Source organism: Clupea harengus, chromosome 12, assembly GCF_900700415.2.
Source record: "Clupea harengus chromosome 12, Ch_v2.0.2, whole genome shotgun sequence".
NCBI lineage: Eukaryota > Metazoa > Chordata > Actinopteri > Clupeiformes > Clupeidae > Clupea > Clupea harengus.
The window spans coordinates 23,911,931-23,929,430 of record NC_045163.1 but is presented as its reverse complement, the minus strand read 5'-3'; the positions used below and the strand labels follow the sequence as shown (position 1 = coordinate 23,929,430).

At 44.4% G+C, this 17,500-nt stretch overlaps 1 protein-coding gene across 1 annotated transcript in view; it reads left to right on the top strand.

The window, feature by feature from the left end:
- nr6a1b (nuclear receptor subfamily 6, group A, member 1b) overlaps positions 1–17,500 on the top strand; it is a 115,610-nt gene that overhangs the window by 15,077 nt on the left and 83,033 nt on the right. The window contains exon 2 of the mRNA XM_031577688.2: positions 3,875–3,922. Within this exon, the coding sequence (XP_031433548.1) occupies positions 3,875–3,922 (48 nt within the window). The remainder of the gene's footprint in view (positions 1–3,874; positions 3,923–17,500) is intronic.

Sequence of the window (17,500 nt, the reverse complement as noted above, 5' to 3'; positions counted from 1 at the left end):
TCAGTCCTCCAGTCTCTGGGTCAACCTGCGGTTGTGCTGCTGGACTATCCAAACCGTTACAATCAATCTAACAACTATCAACTAAGCTGTCTAATTAATGACTTCTTAAAGATCTATCAATAATTAATACATTACTGTATAAATTAAGATGGTTGTAAATGCAGTTGGATGTAATCATAGACCCTTACTAACAACTTATGAATTTTACAATAACTTGTTGATCACAACTTTATTTATTTTCTCTTCCCTTTCATATTTACTTGTCTGTTACTTGTTTTATTCAATTTTAATGTGAATCATTCTTTGTTGGACCCTTATTAGAAAGTTCTTAAATGTAAGGCTACTGTCTTGACCTGTTTTATATGTGTCCAAACCCACATGTACATGCATGCATGCGTGCTCATACACACACACACACACACACACACACACACACACACACACACACACACACACACACACACTGGCTATACTGGTAATATTTTTCATAGGTTTCAGGTTCTTCAATGAAGTTTTATTGACAGCGTGTCCACATAAATGATTGTTTCCCATCAATATGGAAACAACTAAGTAAATGCATTGTATAAACATACGTGATTTTGCTATGTTACAATAAATCATTTATCATATAGTGTGTGACTAACCGAGCCTCGGGTTGCCGTCAACAATGTGGGTTTGGCCCAAACAGCTCAGAGTGAGGGTTCAAGCCTCTAGATCAGCAGAGGACAAAAACCAGCAGTCTCCGGGAATGTAACCTGTTATGCCTCTAAACGCAGTAGAGGACAACATTCAGCAGTACAAATCTATTAGAAATACCTGCTAACAATCAGCAGTCAAAAGGTCAAACATAGATGCACATACCTGACAAGACAACTCTTAACCCCACCCTAGACAGAACAAAGAACTTATATAGGAGGTGGCCAGCACCATTTATTAAAAAAGGGGTAGACAAAAACCAAACAATACACAATGACAAGACAGACCATGAGACATAAACATAGTATGAAATAAATAAATAATCATGTTACACAGGCTTGTATAAATCACCTTGTCCAAGTGGTCTGGACCAGACCATTTTTAGCGTCCCCTCTGCCAATTAGCATTTCAATGAAGTAGGAACAAAATAAATGTTCTGGGTTTCCGGCGGCGCTTCTTCCCGTCTGACCGACCATCTAGCAGGTGGCACAAACTCCCCAACCGGTTGGTAGATGTTTTCTCCATTTCATCAAACTCTGTTGGTGCACCAACTTCATTTATATCAATGGTTTCACCTTTTGAAGAAGATTGTGTAATCAGTTGTATGTGTGTTTGTGTGTGCGTGCGTGTGTGTGCAAATCATGTCTGTTTGGGTGCGCTAGTGGTTGCAAACATGGGGCAGGAGAGTGCGGTTCCTGTGCTCTCGCACCACGACCGTCACATACTGTTGCAACTGTATAATAGGGGCCGTGTGAATGTTCATGCCTGTTTAGGACAAGATTTATAAACCATTTAATAATAAATATGATATTTAATGTCAAATAACCTTCAAGGACATATCCCATATAATGGAGTGGCAATAAGTTATTAATTATTTATTGTTTAATCATCTAATCAGAAGGTAAAATAATGTTAAGGTCAGCTGCAACTCTATAATAAGGGTCGAACAAAAAAGAATTCCCATTAAACAAAATAGATATGCCATTCATTAATACTTTGATAAAAAGTAAATATGAAGAGGAAGTGACCACCAATAAAGTTGTGATCAGCAAATGATTGTAAAATTATTAATTAGCTGTTAGTAAAGGTCTATGATTACATGCAATTGCATTAAGAACAATCTTAATTAATGTCATTTTTTATTATTGATAGATCATTAAGAAGTCATATGTGTCGTGTAAAGTTGCTCTGGGTTATTAAAGTAAAAAATTTGTTTCTACGCAAACATTTTATTTTTAAATATTGATAAGAAGTACAATTACTAATAAACTACATTGGTCATTATCAACAAGCTATTTGATAATGGCTGCTGTGCTATTCATTGTGGCCTGTTATTATAAAGCATTACCCACTTTGGATGTGACGAGTGATTCCTCTGCGTTAGCAGCAGTGTCTAATTGGTGTCATTTGCACTGTTCAGTGCTGAGGACTGGCCCTTTCCAGCAGACCTTGTCGTCATGAAAGTGTGCGGCTGTATATACGTTGATGTATGGTGGGTGTGGGTCTGTGTTACTGAACCGGGGCGGTATCCTGGAGATAAATGGCTCAGGTCTTGGGGGAGCACAACCCAGGCTACCGGGCAGATGTCCGAGATTAGTGAGAAATGCCTGGCAGAAAATGGAGAGGAGAAAGTCCTTGATGCTCATCTTTTGCCTTCTGCTGTATTTCTTTGCCAGTCTGTGAGTTTCCTTACGAGTGCGTCAGTAAATGCATAAAGTCCTCCGTCAATGGAAGTGGCAAGATAAAGGTCTTATAAAAAGATAAAGGTTTATACAAAGATGAAGGTCTTATAAAGGACATCTGAAGTGGTTTATTATGGTTGGAATCTGAATGTGTCCTTTAGCACACAGTGTTTCTTTCACCTCTTATTTTTTTTTCATCCAAGTATTTTTGTACTCTAGCGGCTGGCTATTTACCACCATTGATAAAAGTCTAGGAAGTATGGTTACCATATGTTGATATGGGCAGTCTTGTTTCGTTTCCTCATTTCAGCTGAAAAGAGCTGAAACATAAACACTGAGGCAGGGAACAATCTGAGTGCATCTGGAAATCATGTTGATTTTAGTGTAAGGTCTTTAGAGTGAGAAATGTGTCTGTTTCACACAAACACTGAAACACAAATGTGCGCACACACACACACACACACACACACACACACACAAACACACACACACACACACACGCACACGTGCCGACTCGAGTGGACGGGGGACAAAGGGCACGGCTCTGTCCCCCGGGTATGGAAGAAGGGGATCAGGCAGATGGGTTTGGCTGGGGGAGGGTGTGTGTGTGTGTGAGTGTGTGTGTGTGTGTGTGTGTGTGTGTGTGTGTGTGTGTGTGTGTGTGAGAGGGGGGGGGGGGGGGTGGTCACAGCTATTCTGATGCGCACCGGTCCAGATCCCTGGCCTGTCCTTTACCCAGCAGGAGCTGATCCAAACTACAAACACACACACAGAGAAAGCCAAAGAATAGCACAAGGCCTTCGTGAGGGACGGCTTTTGTTCACTGATCCCCAGAGTATGCCGCCCACCCCTAGATGGCTCGTGCCAGATCACAGGCACGTGTGTGTGTGTGTGTGTCAGATAAGGCGTATGATTGACACATCGTGGGGTGCTTAATCTTGTAGTCGGTGAAGTGTGCTTCTTGGGTGCGCACATCTTAAAAAGTCCTTCGGCTCCACCTGTCCTGTCACAGGAGTGTGCCTTCTGTCCTGCTGGGCTTTAAAAGCATTATGATGACTCCTTTATGAGGAGTTGAAGTCAAATGAATGTGGTTAAATGACTGATTCTCTCTACAGCTGCTGTTAATAAGAGCATTTGGTTTAAAAACAAAACCTTCTCATGACTTGCTGAGGAGATTAAGTGAAGATAAATCTGTTTAAATTAATGATGACCCCAACCACACTCTTGGGATGCTATCAAAAAGAGATCAGCCACTCAAAACACAGAATTTGGCTAAAAATAAAAAAACATGATGAGGTTGATTTGAGATGCTTATGTCAAAGAATACTAAAATTACCCGGGGGTCATTATGTTCTTCATTAGGGTCATTAAGTCTTCGGAATTTACCAGATATTCTTTACATTTCTGACCTAAATAATTGCATCGTAACTGTCTTTTCACTGTTCAGAATTATTTGCTGTAATTAACCCTAAAATAAATGTTTCTTATCTGTGTAGGTTTCTATTCAGACCATTCCCTCCACTCTGATCCGAATGACGGAATTGGTGAGTCTAAATTACCTGTGTGTGTGTGTGTGTGTGTGTGTGTGATTTGTCTTGTGTGTGTGTATATGTGTTCACCTTCTTCATGAGTGTACTCTGTGAGTTCAGAATGTACAGTATGTTAATATGCTCGTGTTGCTGAAGATGGAACTTCTTTTGAAGGTTTAAAGTCCTACCGCCATCCACTGGTGAGTTTCTGTATTGCTGCTCTTTTTGAGGCTGTTTCAGTGCCCTTAGAGCAGTCACCTTTGTGTCTTTTGGAGAATAGACACCATACTAAACAGGCACAGCTGTGAAATATAAAAAAAATAAACTTAAAAGGAAGATTGAGAACATGAAGTAAAACCACCAAACACTCACACACAACTCATCACAGAGTTCTGATCCGATAATAAACAAACTGCTGAAAATGTAAAAGATAACCATTTGTATATTGTACATCCCAGTAAAAGGTATCCATGGTACCATCTGATTTCTGTGCATGGTATTACTGCGCAGCTGTAATCACCAAGGCTGCAGCTCAATGCGAGTGGCTGTCAAAAGTGTTAAATCACTGGATGAGAATGCACTGCGTGTAGGTCTACTTGAACCACCAGGGGAATCAGATGACACGTTTTTCTACAATAGTCTAATCAATGGATTGATCTGGCCATCAGCTCGCAGGAAAAAGATGGAGGAGGAGTTGGAAGGTAGCGAGGAGCATTGATGTTTGTCTCTGATCGGAATCATGTGTCGTGCAGAAAGAGTTGAAAGAAGTGAGTGGGCTGAGGTGGCCTATATCATCGTCGCCCTGTAAGAACTTTGCTACACGGGCTGTAAGTGAGGATTATGGTGTATATTTTGTTCATTTTCATAAAAAATGTTTTTTTCATTTTCATTCATGTTCATTTTGTATGCATGCATTTGATGATTCTGCTCTGCTGTCCAGTTGAGTTATTGTGCTACCTAAGTCTGTTGACGTAAACGTATGTAATGGTGTAATAAGTAGATGACTGTGTTTTGAACACTGTGTGTGTGTGTGTGTGTGTGTGTGTGTGTGTGTGTTATGTGTCTCCTGACATCTTCCTAATGAGAGTGGGGCCTTTGTTTGCCTATCCCATTGATCCTCTCCTTTCTTCGTGTGTGTGTGTGCGCGTGTTTGTGTACTGTTGTTGTATGCACTGTGTATAATTGGTGTGTGTGTGTGTGTGTGTGTGTGTGTGTGTGTGTGTGTGTGTGTGTGTGTACTGTGCAGTTCTATTGATGCTCCTGTATAATAATGAGGGTTTGAAGTGTGTGTGTGTGTGTGTTTGTGTGTGTTTTGACTGAGGGATGTGCCCCAGAGGAGCGGAGGAGGTGTGTGTGTGTGTGTGTGTGTGTGTGTGTGTGTACTGTACATGCCTCTCCACTTTGAGCCGTGGTAGTCAGCACTGACCAGCTGCTCTCTGTACTGTCTGCAGCAGGGCACTGATGACTGCTCTGGCCATTGTCTCCGTCCCCTCCACCCCTCAGGAGGCTTGTTTCAGGGGGGGTATGATGTGGTCATCCACCCCTCAGGAGGCTTGTTTCAGGGGGGGTATGATGTAGTCATCTATCTTTTGGACGTCTCCCTGTCGGAGGGTTGCTAACAGCGCGGCGTGTTCTTGCTACTGTAGCCTTGGCAACTGTGGGTCAGAATATTGTTTCTACCGGCCGTGTGTGTTTCTGTGAAAGACGGATAAAAAAACAGGAAGGGTGTGTGTGTGTGTGTGTGTGTGTGTGTGGGAAAGGTTGAGGGGGCAGGGGGATGATGCTTTACTAACAGCGCAGTGTGTTCTTGCTACAGTACCCTTGGCACCTGTGGGACAGAATATTGTTTCTACCGGCGGCTTCTCTGGATCAGGGATCGTCATTAAAATCCAAACGAGCCTGTGTGGTAACATTTAGAATGATCTCACAATATTGCAACTAACTTTATCAGCTGACCCCAGGTATCAAAGCACGGGTCAGTTTTATCAGGTGTACTCAAGCTTGGTGTTAATGAAAACCTCTGCATTGACTGGCCAGCTATAAGTTGATCCCTGCTCTACATTCAAAATGAAAACAAAATAAGATGATATACCTTTCACCGATGAAGTTGTATGATGTTATGCGATGTCAGCTTGTCAAGTGTGCATACACAGGCTGCAATTCCATGTGCAGACAGCGGAGGGCAGCAGTAGCTATCTAATGTAAGGTGGTCAGACACGCCACAAGCAGTCGTTGGAATGGATGCCTCCTCCTCCGCATCATAGGCTCATGCTCTCTGTGCTTTGGACCAAACATCAGGCACATGGGTGGACACCTGTGAGTCACAATTATTCATTAATTTAATATTAAGGGACTTAAATGTTTTTTTTGTGAATCTGGAAAAAAAAACAATCCTCAGCAGATGGTTCCAGGCGTTAATACGTCATGGTTGAAATGTACCATCCCTCAGATCCTTCAAGGGAGCTTGTTGTTTTGAGAATGTGTAGCTGAGGTCAAAGCTGAGGTGTTTATGTAAGTGTGTTGGTTTAAATGTCTCATGGCGGGCTGTAAATGGTGGTAGATGTAGTGGAAATGTTGAAATACGATTTGGCCTCACTGTGATCGCATGAGTGGTGGCGGTGTGTTTTTTGAGGGGTGCAGGAGTCAGGGAGTGACCTCTTGCCCTGGGCTTGTGCAGTACCATAACTGACCTGCGGGAGGGGCTCTGATCTGGGCTGATGCAGTCAAAGATGGTGCTTTTGGATGAGGAAAAGCTGAACGACAGAACGACAACGAGCCAGAAGTGAGACGCGAGTGAGACGCGAGTGAGAGCAGAACAGGTGAAGATAGCTGGGATGGAGATGACCTCATGTGGAAAGAGAATTGAGAATTGAGAGGAAGTGAAGTATTAGGGTAGGGATGAAGAGGACGGTGAAAAACAGAGAGAAAGTGGAAAAGATGAAGAGGTGCCTTTAAAAAGACAGGGATGGGCCGCAGAAAGTGGAACAACAACAGAAGGTAATGCCTCTGGAACCTGAAAGCAGTGTCCTTCTGCTTGGTTCTGGCTTTCTGTTGGCGACTGTGTGGGACACCAAGAGATGAAGAGAAAGAGAGAAGGATGATTATTTTGAGGAAAGAAGGAGAAGAGAATGGGGAAAGACAGAAGAGGAAGAGGAGAGGAAAAGAGACAGAAAGATGGTAAGAGAGGGATGGGGATAGAAATAAAGGGATGTGGGAAGAGAAGATGGGGAAAGGGACAGAGAGAGAGAGAGAGAGAGAGAGAGAGAGAAAGAAAGAGAGGAGGATGAGAATAAGGGAGCCAGGGTTGGTGTGTGACCTGAGAGGGTGTGAGGTGAGCGGCTCACAGGGCTTGTCAGGTGTCTGCACGCATGAAGGGGTATTCTCTGTGTGCTGTCAGCCTGTCACTCTGAGTTAGGCGTCAGTCTGACACGGCCGCCAGCAGCAAGCACCAAATATGAGGAACGGATGAGCTCAACACCACCTCTCTCTCTCTCTCTCTCTCTCTCTCTCTCTCACTCACACACACACACACACACACACACTCTCACTCTTTCTCTCTCCCCCCCCCCTCTCCGTTTTCCCCTCTGATTCACAGTCTCTTTAATACAATGGTCTCTGCTCTTGTCCTCTCTCTTCGTCTCTTTTTAGAGCTATTTAGTTTAACGTTCAGATTGATAGTTTTCTTTCCCACACAGGTACCAATGCAGGGGCACCAAAAGAGACCTGGGTCAAACTCTGTCTGTGAGGCAGAGAGTGACGTGTGACTGTAAGCAGCTGCGGAGGCTTGAGTAAATTGATTTGACCCGTGCGCTGACCACTAGTGACGTGTTTGGGGCCTTCTTGTAGCGCGTGGGTGAATCAGACCTCTGAACTCTTGGCCTGACGTGTGCAGCGTGTCTCTAGTAGGCCGGCTCTGGCTCCGTCTCCGCACTGCACAGCACAGCACTGCAGCAGAGCTGAGGTTGCCTGGGAGTCCAATGTTAAGGTCCAGGTTCAGCTGAAGTTCACTTCTGCTCCCTGCCTTTTCTCTCGCTCTCTCTCTATGCCTTCCTTTCATTCTTTTTCTTGTTCTCCCTCCCTCCCTCCCTCCCTCCCTCTCCCTGGCTCTTCCTCCTGCCTCGCTGGTAGTCCCTCGCTCCAGGTCACAGGAGAGAGGTCACAGTTCACTTGAGGTTCAGTGCCTTGTGATCTTCGCTCACCCCCTGACCCCACAGTGACTCCAGAATGACCGGATCTCCCTCTATTGCTCTCTCCCTCTCTTTTTCTCTCGCTTTCTCTCTCTCTCTCTCTCTCTCTCTCTCTCTCTCTCTGCTACACTTATCTTTCTTTCCCTGTGTTCTAATTTCTTCCTCTCATATTACCTCTCTATATCTCTCTAATTTTGTAAATGTCTCACTTTTTCATTCCCCCCCCCTCCCCACACACACGGCTGTAAAGCCCTGAGTCCTCGGAGAGAGTGTAAAAGGCGCAGAGCCCCGTGAGAATGGCCCACATTGTTGGGCAGTGTGGGTGAAATAATTTATGTAAGAGAGCCCCAATTAAGTTGTAAACCCGCGCCAGAACACACAAAGCTGTCTGCTCGAACCTTTCTGTCACCCTGGGCCACTTACCCAGAATGCCATGGCCTTCAGGAAGTGGGCATCTCCTGGCAGGGGGGGGTGGGGGGTGTGTTCAGGGTTGAAAGGGTGAGGGGCAGGTCGCGGGGTGTGAGCTGAGTCAGGAGCAGGAGCTGTGCTCTTGGAGGGCTGCAGTTTGTAAACAGCGCTGGGAAATTCCTGGCTGTCACCGGCCCAAACCGTGAGAGAGCGGAGGTTCAAAGGTCAAAGACCAGCTGTTTTAAAGTGCTCATTCTGTTTCTTTCTTTCTGTCTTTTCATTTCTTTCTTTCTCTCGTTCTGTTTTTCTTTCAGTCCGTCCGTCTTTCTTTCATTCTGTTTTTCTTTCTATCGCATTCTCTTTTGTCTTAACTGATATTCTGATTTTCCTTTTTGTGACCATAGGTTTGTTGTCATGGACTGTTAGTTTCCATGCTGTTGCATTTGAAACTCAGACATCCCTTTCATATTCCAGTTTCGTGAGGAGGTCACCGATGTAATGAGATTGGCATTTAGTTGCAGGACTTTATGTTGAAGAGAACAAAAATGCATCTCTGGAGTCTCAAAGTTTTCCGCTTTTCTTTGGTGTGTGTGTGTGTGTGTGTGTGTGTGGTTTATCTGTTAAGTGTGTGTGTGTGTGTGTGATTTATCTGTTCAGTGTGTGTGTGTGTGTGTGTGTCTGTGTGTGATTTATCTGTTCAGTGTGTGTGTGCGTGTGTGTGTGTGCATGCCTATACCCTGTCTGAGCTTGCCAGTTCTAAAGCAGCTCAGCAGTATCCAGTAGTGACGGCTCTGATGGGATTTGCCACCCTAGCTGAGTGGCTCTAGACTGACTCTCTCTTTCTCGTTCTCTCTCTTCTCTCTCTCTTTCCTCTCTCTCTTTCCTCTCTCTTTCTCACTGTCTCTTTCTTTCTCTCTCACTTTCTCACATTCTCTCTCCTCTCTCCCTCTCCCTCTCTCCTCTAACCACTCTCACTCTTGATCTGATCCGTTATCAGAGCTAAAGCCATATGTGTCGTGCTGGCTCTGCTGGGCTTTTGAAATATTTGGCTGACTTGGTCAGTGATCGCACCAGCAGTGACAATAAGGGTTCCATCAATGGCCACACGGCTCTGTGTGTGTGTGTGTGTGTGTGTGTGTGTGTGTGTGTGTGTGTGTGTGTGTGTGTCAGGCAGAGTGTTTATTTCTGAAGCACCTTTAGGCACTGTAGGACCTGTGTGTGTGTGTGTGTGTGTGTCAGGATGTTTATTTTTGAAGCACCTTTAGGCACTTTCTGTGTGTGTGTATGTGAGAGAAGGAGGGAAATAGAGAGAGAGAGAGAGAGAGAGAATGAAAGATATGACTGCGCTGAAATGCTAAGATGGAGAAAGTGCTAAAATGCATGTAGCCTGTGAATGACTGGGTGAGGAGAATAGATGGAGAAAGTGTTAAATGCATGTAGCCTGTGAATGAATGACTGGGTGAGGAGAATAGATGGCCAGAATGGCAGACAGCAGGACTGAGCAGAAGAAGAGAAAAGGATGGATCTGAAACTAAGCCAGCCAGGCAGGGAGCGCCACCATCTGGTCTCCCCAGGTGAAAAATACACACACACACACACACACACACACGCACACACGCTGACAGTAATATAGTTCATACCTTATAAAAACACCACAGTTTCCCCCTAAGAATCTCTGCCAGTTTATTCATCTGAGATCTTGATTTTTGTGTCAGGCAATTGGCGAGGATTCATTCTCTCCTTTCTCTCCCTCCTAAAATCATGGGCTTAGCCATATCCATAATCATCTGAAATCGCCGCTCTAATCGCAGATAGTTAATTCTTTCCTCCCATCTCCTCGTCTCAGTCAGCATAAAAAGGCATTAGCAGCCGAGTGGAGCTGTGTGGCCAGACAGGCCCGCCATGGCATATGTTGGAGGAGCTGTTTGCCACTGCTGATGAACCCCGAGTTTATCTGTCACCGGCGAAGATTTCACTGCGGCGCTGCCAAACCACGAGTGTTTAATCACGTCTTTTGGGACGGTGATGGGGGCTGATTTGGCAGCAGAAGTGAGAGTGAGTGGGGGTGAATGCAAAAGGAGGGGGGATGAAGTGATAGAAGTGAAGAGGAGGAGGAGGAGGAGAAGTCTTCCCCTGAGCCGGGTGATGCTGAGGAGGTGGCTTGTACTCGCTGGGCCACTCTTAGCTCCGTGGGCAGACAAAGGAAACGCTGGAGTCATTTACACAGGGGGAGATATTAGGGACTGTAGGTACAGCGACCCCCAGCACCCTCACACACAGTCACACACTCACACACAGTCACACACACATACACACCACACAAACTTAATATCACATTTGCAAGTGTACACTTGTGCAGTTTTTATCTCTCGCACAATTCCACTACTACAGGCACGCACACACATATATATATACTTACACACACAGACACACTGGACACATGGTCACACACACACAGACACACTGATATAAGGACATAATTATTTATGGCCCCACTGATACAGTATGTGAGGCCTAAACCCCTCTCATCTGGGAACAAAGCATGCTGAGGTTCTAGCCTGCTCCTAATCTGAACAGGCTGTTGGCTTCCAGCTCCATCCCTCCAGTTTCCATGGAGACAGGCCTCTGCCAGCCAATCCCGGCCTCCGCGATGCCGCCGTGACCAATGGGATTATGGGCTGGAGAGGGGATGATGCGGTGGTAAAGCCGGGGGGGCGCTGGGCCTTTCCTGCCACTTTGGGAAAGAAGTGTGGGTGTGTTTGTGCGTGTTGGGTAGCTGGGTGCTGGTCTCTGAGGGCAGAGGTGTGTGTCGGCCTTTGTGCGCGTGATGTTACGAATCCTAACCTTGACACATCGCCGACCCCCTCACAAGGACCTGTGTTAAACTCTTCCTGTTGCCAAGTGCACATACAGGCTTACTTTCTCTGTCTCTCTCTTACACACACACACACACACACACACACACACACACACACACACACACACACACACACACATACACACACAATGCAGACTTTAAAATGTTCAGTGAAATTCAAGCATGTAGCGGTTACTCAAGTGGGAGTTATCCATTCTTATTCACATGCGTTCTCCCAAGTGTTGAAAATCATTGCACCAATGCAGTCGGTTTTACTACCAATGTATGTAACTTCAATGTAACATCAGACTCTGCTACAGCAGACTTGTGTGAAACACTCTGACTGTGTTGAATCAACCCTCATAAATGACTGTGTTTAATCAACCCTCATAAATGACTGTGTTTTAATCAACACTCATAAATGACTGTGTTTAATCAACCCTCATAAATGACTGTGTTTTAATCAACCCTCATAAATGACTGTTTAATCAACACTCATAAATGACTGCGTTTAATCAACCCTCATAAATGACTGTGTTTAATCAACCCTCATAAATGACTGTGTTTAATCAACCCTCATAAATGACTGTGTTTAATCAACACTCATAAATGACTGTGTTTAATCAACCCTCATAAATGACTGTGTTGAATCAACACTCATAAATGACTGTGTTTAATCAACCCTCATAAATGACTGTGTTTAATCAACCCTCATAAATTATATGGAGCTCCATCCTACTTGTCTGGAAGGCTCATCCCTGAAAGGCCATTGAAAGAATCTCATAAGTTTGATTTGATATCAAGACCGTGTTTAAGAAGTCAGTCAAATATGTAAACAATGGCCAATTAACTTTCAAAAGCCACAGACTAAGGACACATTTCAAGTGCTTTTGACACCGTCACTTGAGATGAATTGCTGAAATCAAGATTGTGAAGTCAAAATTGTTTACATCAAGAGAATCTTGTCAGAGACAAGCAGTCTGCGACTACAACTGCAGAGGGTCATAGGGAGGCTGCCATCACTGTGGTTACCAGGCTCCAACAGTTTACATTGCTGGTAACTAGGCTCTGATTATTTATGTTGCACTTTATTATTTAATTTACAAAAATGTCCTCAGTGTAATGAAAAAGCAAGATTTGTGGGTCTAGAGCACAAAGAACTCTTTTTACAGGACTTGTATGACATGTATGGTCCTCTCGTGAATTTGGCTCATATCTTAGACTAAAGATGGAGAAAGTATTGAATGTGACAGGTTCTCTTTAATCTCCGGCATGAACAGATCTGTTCATACAAGAGGTGCCTGCATGAGGTCCTGCACACTCTGACAAGCAGGGCTTTTCATAATGACTTGAGAAATGTTGAGATTGTAGTTATTAAAGCTACAGTATCCATCAATGGCATTCTCAGTTTAGGGAATTTTGAAGGACATCATCCTGGTTTTGACTGTGGCCCAGTCGCTGATTTTAAGCTTCTCCTAGACCCTGTAAATTTCCCTCGGGATTCCTAAATTTCCCTCGGGATTAATAAAGTATCCATCTATCTATCTATCTATCTATCCTGTTCACACCTGGTATTAATATGCGTCTTTGGCGACCTGATCGCAAGTGGACTCAATTATTGAGGTCCGATCATTCAGACCACATTCGCGGGTGGTCTTGAACGTATATCGCCACTTTCTTTTAGCGACCTTTTTTTGTGAACGTGTGTGCGTCCTGGGCCACACTGAACTTCTTCTGTGAACGTGTGTGTGTCCTGGGCCACACTGAAGGACTGCCTACTCAACCGACATCCTCTGACTAAGCGGAAGTATGTACTCATTCACTTTTTTTAAATTTGGAAAAGCCCATAGAGATATATTACATCAAACATCTTGGGCGATTTGGTTTGCCTAGAACACATAAACAATTGTTGTAGGTTATAATCTGATTTCTTTTCTTTTTCTTTTAATAATGTTATTTTATTTACATTAGCCTCCTTATGGATATGGCCATATGGTTGTCTATTATCTGTTCCTTATGTTATGCTAAAGGAGATGGATCTATAGGCCTGCTCTGTTCCTTATGTTATGCTGAAGGAGATGGATCTATAGGCCTGCTCTGTTCCTTATGGAACAGGAAGTGTATGATTATATATTGATTGTATAGGCCTACTGATGCTGCTGGAAGACTGGGCCTCCTATCTGTTCCTTGTGTTGTAAGCTAATGGAGATGGAGAAGGTATGGAGCCCTATAGGCCTGCTGATGCTGCTGGAAGACTGGGCCTTCTATCTGTTCATTATGTTGTAAGCTGAAGGAGATGGATCTATATGCCTGCTCTGTTCCTTATGTTGTAAGCTGAAGGAGATGGATCTATAGGCCTGCTCTGTTCCTTATGTTGTAAGCTGAAGGAGATGGATCTATATGCCTGCTCTGTTCTTATGTTGTAAGCTGAAGGAGATGGATCTATAGGCCTGCTCTGTTCCTTATGTTGTAAGCTGAAGGAGATGGAGCGGGTATGGAGCCCTATAGGCCTGCTGATGCTGCTGGAAGACTGGGCCTTCTCTTAGGCTACTAATTAAAGCCTCAAACTGTAAATCATACACTTCTTTTATTTTATTTTTATATAACAATAATATACATTTATAAACGTGACCCCCAGACCCCCAAATTAAGAGAGTCTTAATGTCCAGCAAGCAATACAAATAGTTCAAACATGAACAGTTAATCAAGATCAAGATCAAAGTTTGTGACTAAGAACGAGCTTGAAGCTGCAGTTCATACAAACCTGCAATCCAAGAAAGCAATATTTTTATATCCACCCACATCCTCCGACAGAGAATAATCCACAAGGAGAGTTCATTCCAGGTGCTAAGAGTCAGATGAGCCCAATCGCATGTTCACCTGCACGCGCACTCTAATTTCCCCTCGTCCTTTTAGTTGGCCTGTAAAGACGTCCTATCCGTCTTCATTACACAATACAACCAACTGGTAGCACACACAATGCATACCATAATTCAGGAATAATGGAAGTACAATAACATGACATTATTTCAGTTTGTGAGGTTAGGCTACTGCTTTGTGTGTCTGTGTGTGTGTGTGTGTGTGTGTGTGAGCGAGCGAGAGAGAATGAGTGAGTCTGGCAGTAGTGCAAACTCGTCTCGAAGGCTATACAGCTGCTGGCCTCACAGTGCCACGGACAACAGTAATGTGATGCTTCAGAAAAGATGAATCGTTGTCAGGACGGCAAAGATTTGTGTATGTAGCTTAAATTCATGTTTTTTTGATAATGTTACACCTTGGACTTCCGACCAGAATAATCTATTTCTCTATTTGTGTTACTGTCATGCTAAATAATCTGAAAGCACATTAATCCCTGCCTTCCGCCGGTTAAAAACAACAACAAGCAGAAATGATATACAGAACGTGTTTATTTACATATAGAGCTGTATTTACATCAAAATGTCCTTTGTAGAGCTTTTTTAACGAAGGTCTTATATACACTTTCTTTAAAATGAAGGGACAAGCTTTTGTTTTATTACATCAGTCTTATTCCCTGGGAAATCGTTCAGTCGTAAAATGTTTTTTGTGCTTTTTACAGAGTTCCGTAACCGCACCTCATTAAAAAAAGCCAATTACATCTCAACCGAATGAACCGTGTTTATTTTTATACACCACTAGTGCAGGGCATCTCAGAAAGGGATTTTATAATTTGACTTCACAGGATGAATTTACACTGGACTTCACATGGGCAGGCACGCACACACGCAAACACACACAAACACACGCAAACAAACACACACACACACACACACACACACACACACACACACACACAAACACAAACGCATAGTGACACATGGTGACACATGGGTACACGGGGCGATGCCTGTGATGTAATGCATTAGACTGGAGATGTATGACCTCACTGCTGCTGTCCGACATAGTTTCTTCAATTAAATCGCTTTTATGTAAGGCCTGACTCACTTGCACTAACCCGCATACTGCAGCCAAACTCAAACACGCACACACGCACACGCTCACACACACACATAAACACACACACACACACACACACACACAGAGACAGACAGACAGACAGACGCATAGATAAATACATACACACATACATTTCTTTTCTCCTACACACACACACACACACACACACACACACACACACACACAAATACTCTCTCTCCCTCTGTCAATCTCTCTTTTTCCTCTTTCTCGCTCTCTGCCTCACACATGCACACACAGACTCCACACATACTTCACTGTAGGGCTCATTAACATGCAGTATGTTGGCACTGCATGATGCAAATTGAGGAAAATGTGTCAGAGACATAAATATTGCATTGAGGTTTTCATTGTGTTGCATCGATTGGGCGCTCTTTTTCCCAGAACACCCTCCTCTCATTATCATTTTCGGAGGGAGAGAGAAAAATAAAATGGTCACATTCAGTGAAGTAGAATGGATTATTTGAAACACAAACTGAATTTAAGAGGCTGGTCTTTTGGGGACATACTCTGCAGATAGATTTTTGAGATGTTGAGGTCTTTGTCACGAAAGTTGTCTTTGTAGTTGGCGGTTGGAATGGATGCAGTGCACAGTCTCTCCACATGGGGGCTTTAAATTCAGACTTCATTCACCCTGTCACTGACTCGCTCAATCAGTCTCTCTTTTCCTCTTTCTCTCTCCCTCCCGCCCTCCCTCTCTCCCTACCTCCCTCCCTCCCTCCCTTGTTTTCTCCTGTGGGCCTGTCAAGTTAGATGTGTGTCTCGCTGTGGATCTGGCTTTTAGGCTTGCCCTCGCTGAACACAACCGCAGCGCAGGGAGTTCATTATATATTTAGCAGTTCAGCATCGCTCTCTGTTCCCCCCCCACATCCATTTTCTCAGCTCTGAACGGGCACCATGTCGGCTATCTGCCCCGGGGTGAATCTGCGTTAGATTCTTAGCTCCTTAGTCTCCGTGGTGCAGTCGTTCTTTTTGCCGTGGGAAACACCTGTTTCCTCCAGTTAGCATCTTCTTGTTCAGGGTTTTAGGTGTGTGTGTGTGTGAGCGTCACAGTCAGTCGCTCATTTAACATTCGAATGAACATGAATGTTGTTCAGGGCTTGCGTGTATGCGTGAGTCTGCGTGTTAGTATGTGTTGAGTGCAATGAGCGTGTATGCAACTGCATGTAGGCCTCGCACAGAGACATTTTAGAATAGGAAAGCATAACCACTCTTTGTCCTAGAACACTGCAAAACATTCTAGAACACAAGAAAACCTCTCCTGCATTCCCTCAGCGAGCCCTGCAGTCAGGCCGAGTCCCTTTTCCGGTCAGTACCTGCGTAAGGACGGCCGGGTCCTGCCCACGGACGTTTCTGCTCCCCTGTGCATAAACAAGCCCGTATTTCTCATCCGAGCATCTTGATTTTAATTAGAAGTCATTTGCGCCAAGCTGGGCCTGTGCTCACATCCACGGGCGCAGCGAGCGAGCGAGCGAGCGCAGGGAGAGGCTTATCTGGAATGACATCTCGCTTCTCATTAAAACGACCACGGACGTCCGCGCATCTTTGGGCCCGAGCTGCCGGGACTATGAGGTCACGTTTTATGAAGACGCATCTTATCTCTGGAACTTTTTTTTCCTTTTTTCTGCCAATTTGCTGATTTTAAATTTAGAGTTAGATAGCTACTGATGGCTGGTGATGAGACTGAGGGGAACTTAAGTCTGTTTCCAGAATATTAATGTTGTGGAAAAGAAACAAAAGCCACTGTTTCTGCTACTATTTAAACCCCGTAGATAAAAAGGGCAGAGAGAATTTGTACCCTCGCCCTAACATTGCGCTGTTGTGTCGGATCCTGTTTGAACTGCGACCACCTGAGTCGCCTCAGCCTTGAGACTGTGCGATGATGTCAGCTCGGTCAACAAGCCCTCCATTGTGTGCGTGGGTAATGTGTGTCACGGGCTCACACGGGAATGAGAGAGTGAGACGGCTCCCAGATGCATATCTGTAAGAGCCTTCTACTCGTTTAACCCTGGTAATCCACAATCGTCCCATGTCAGAAGTATGCTATGAACTGTGCTGCTAGGCTTTGTATTGCTGTGGAAGTGTTTCTCTCAGTGTGTTGACCATGTGTTCATTGGCCATCGTCTTTCAGGTTACACACAGTTCCTT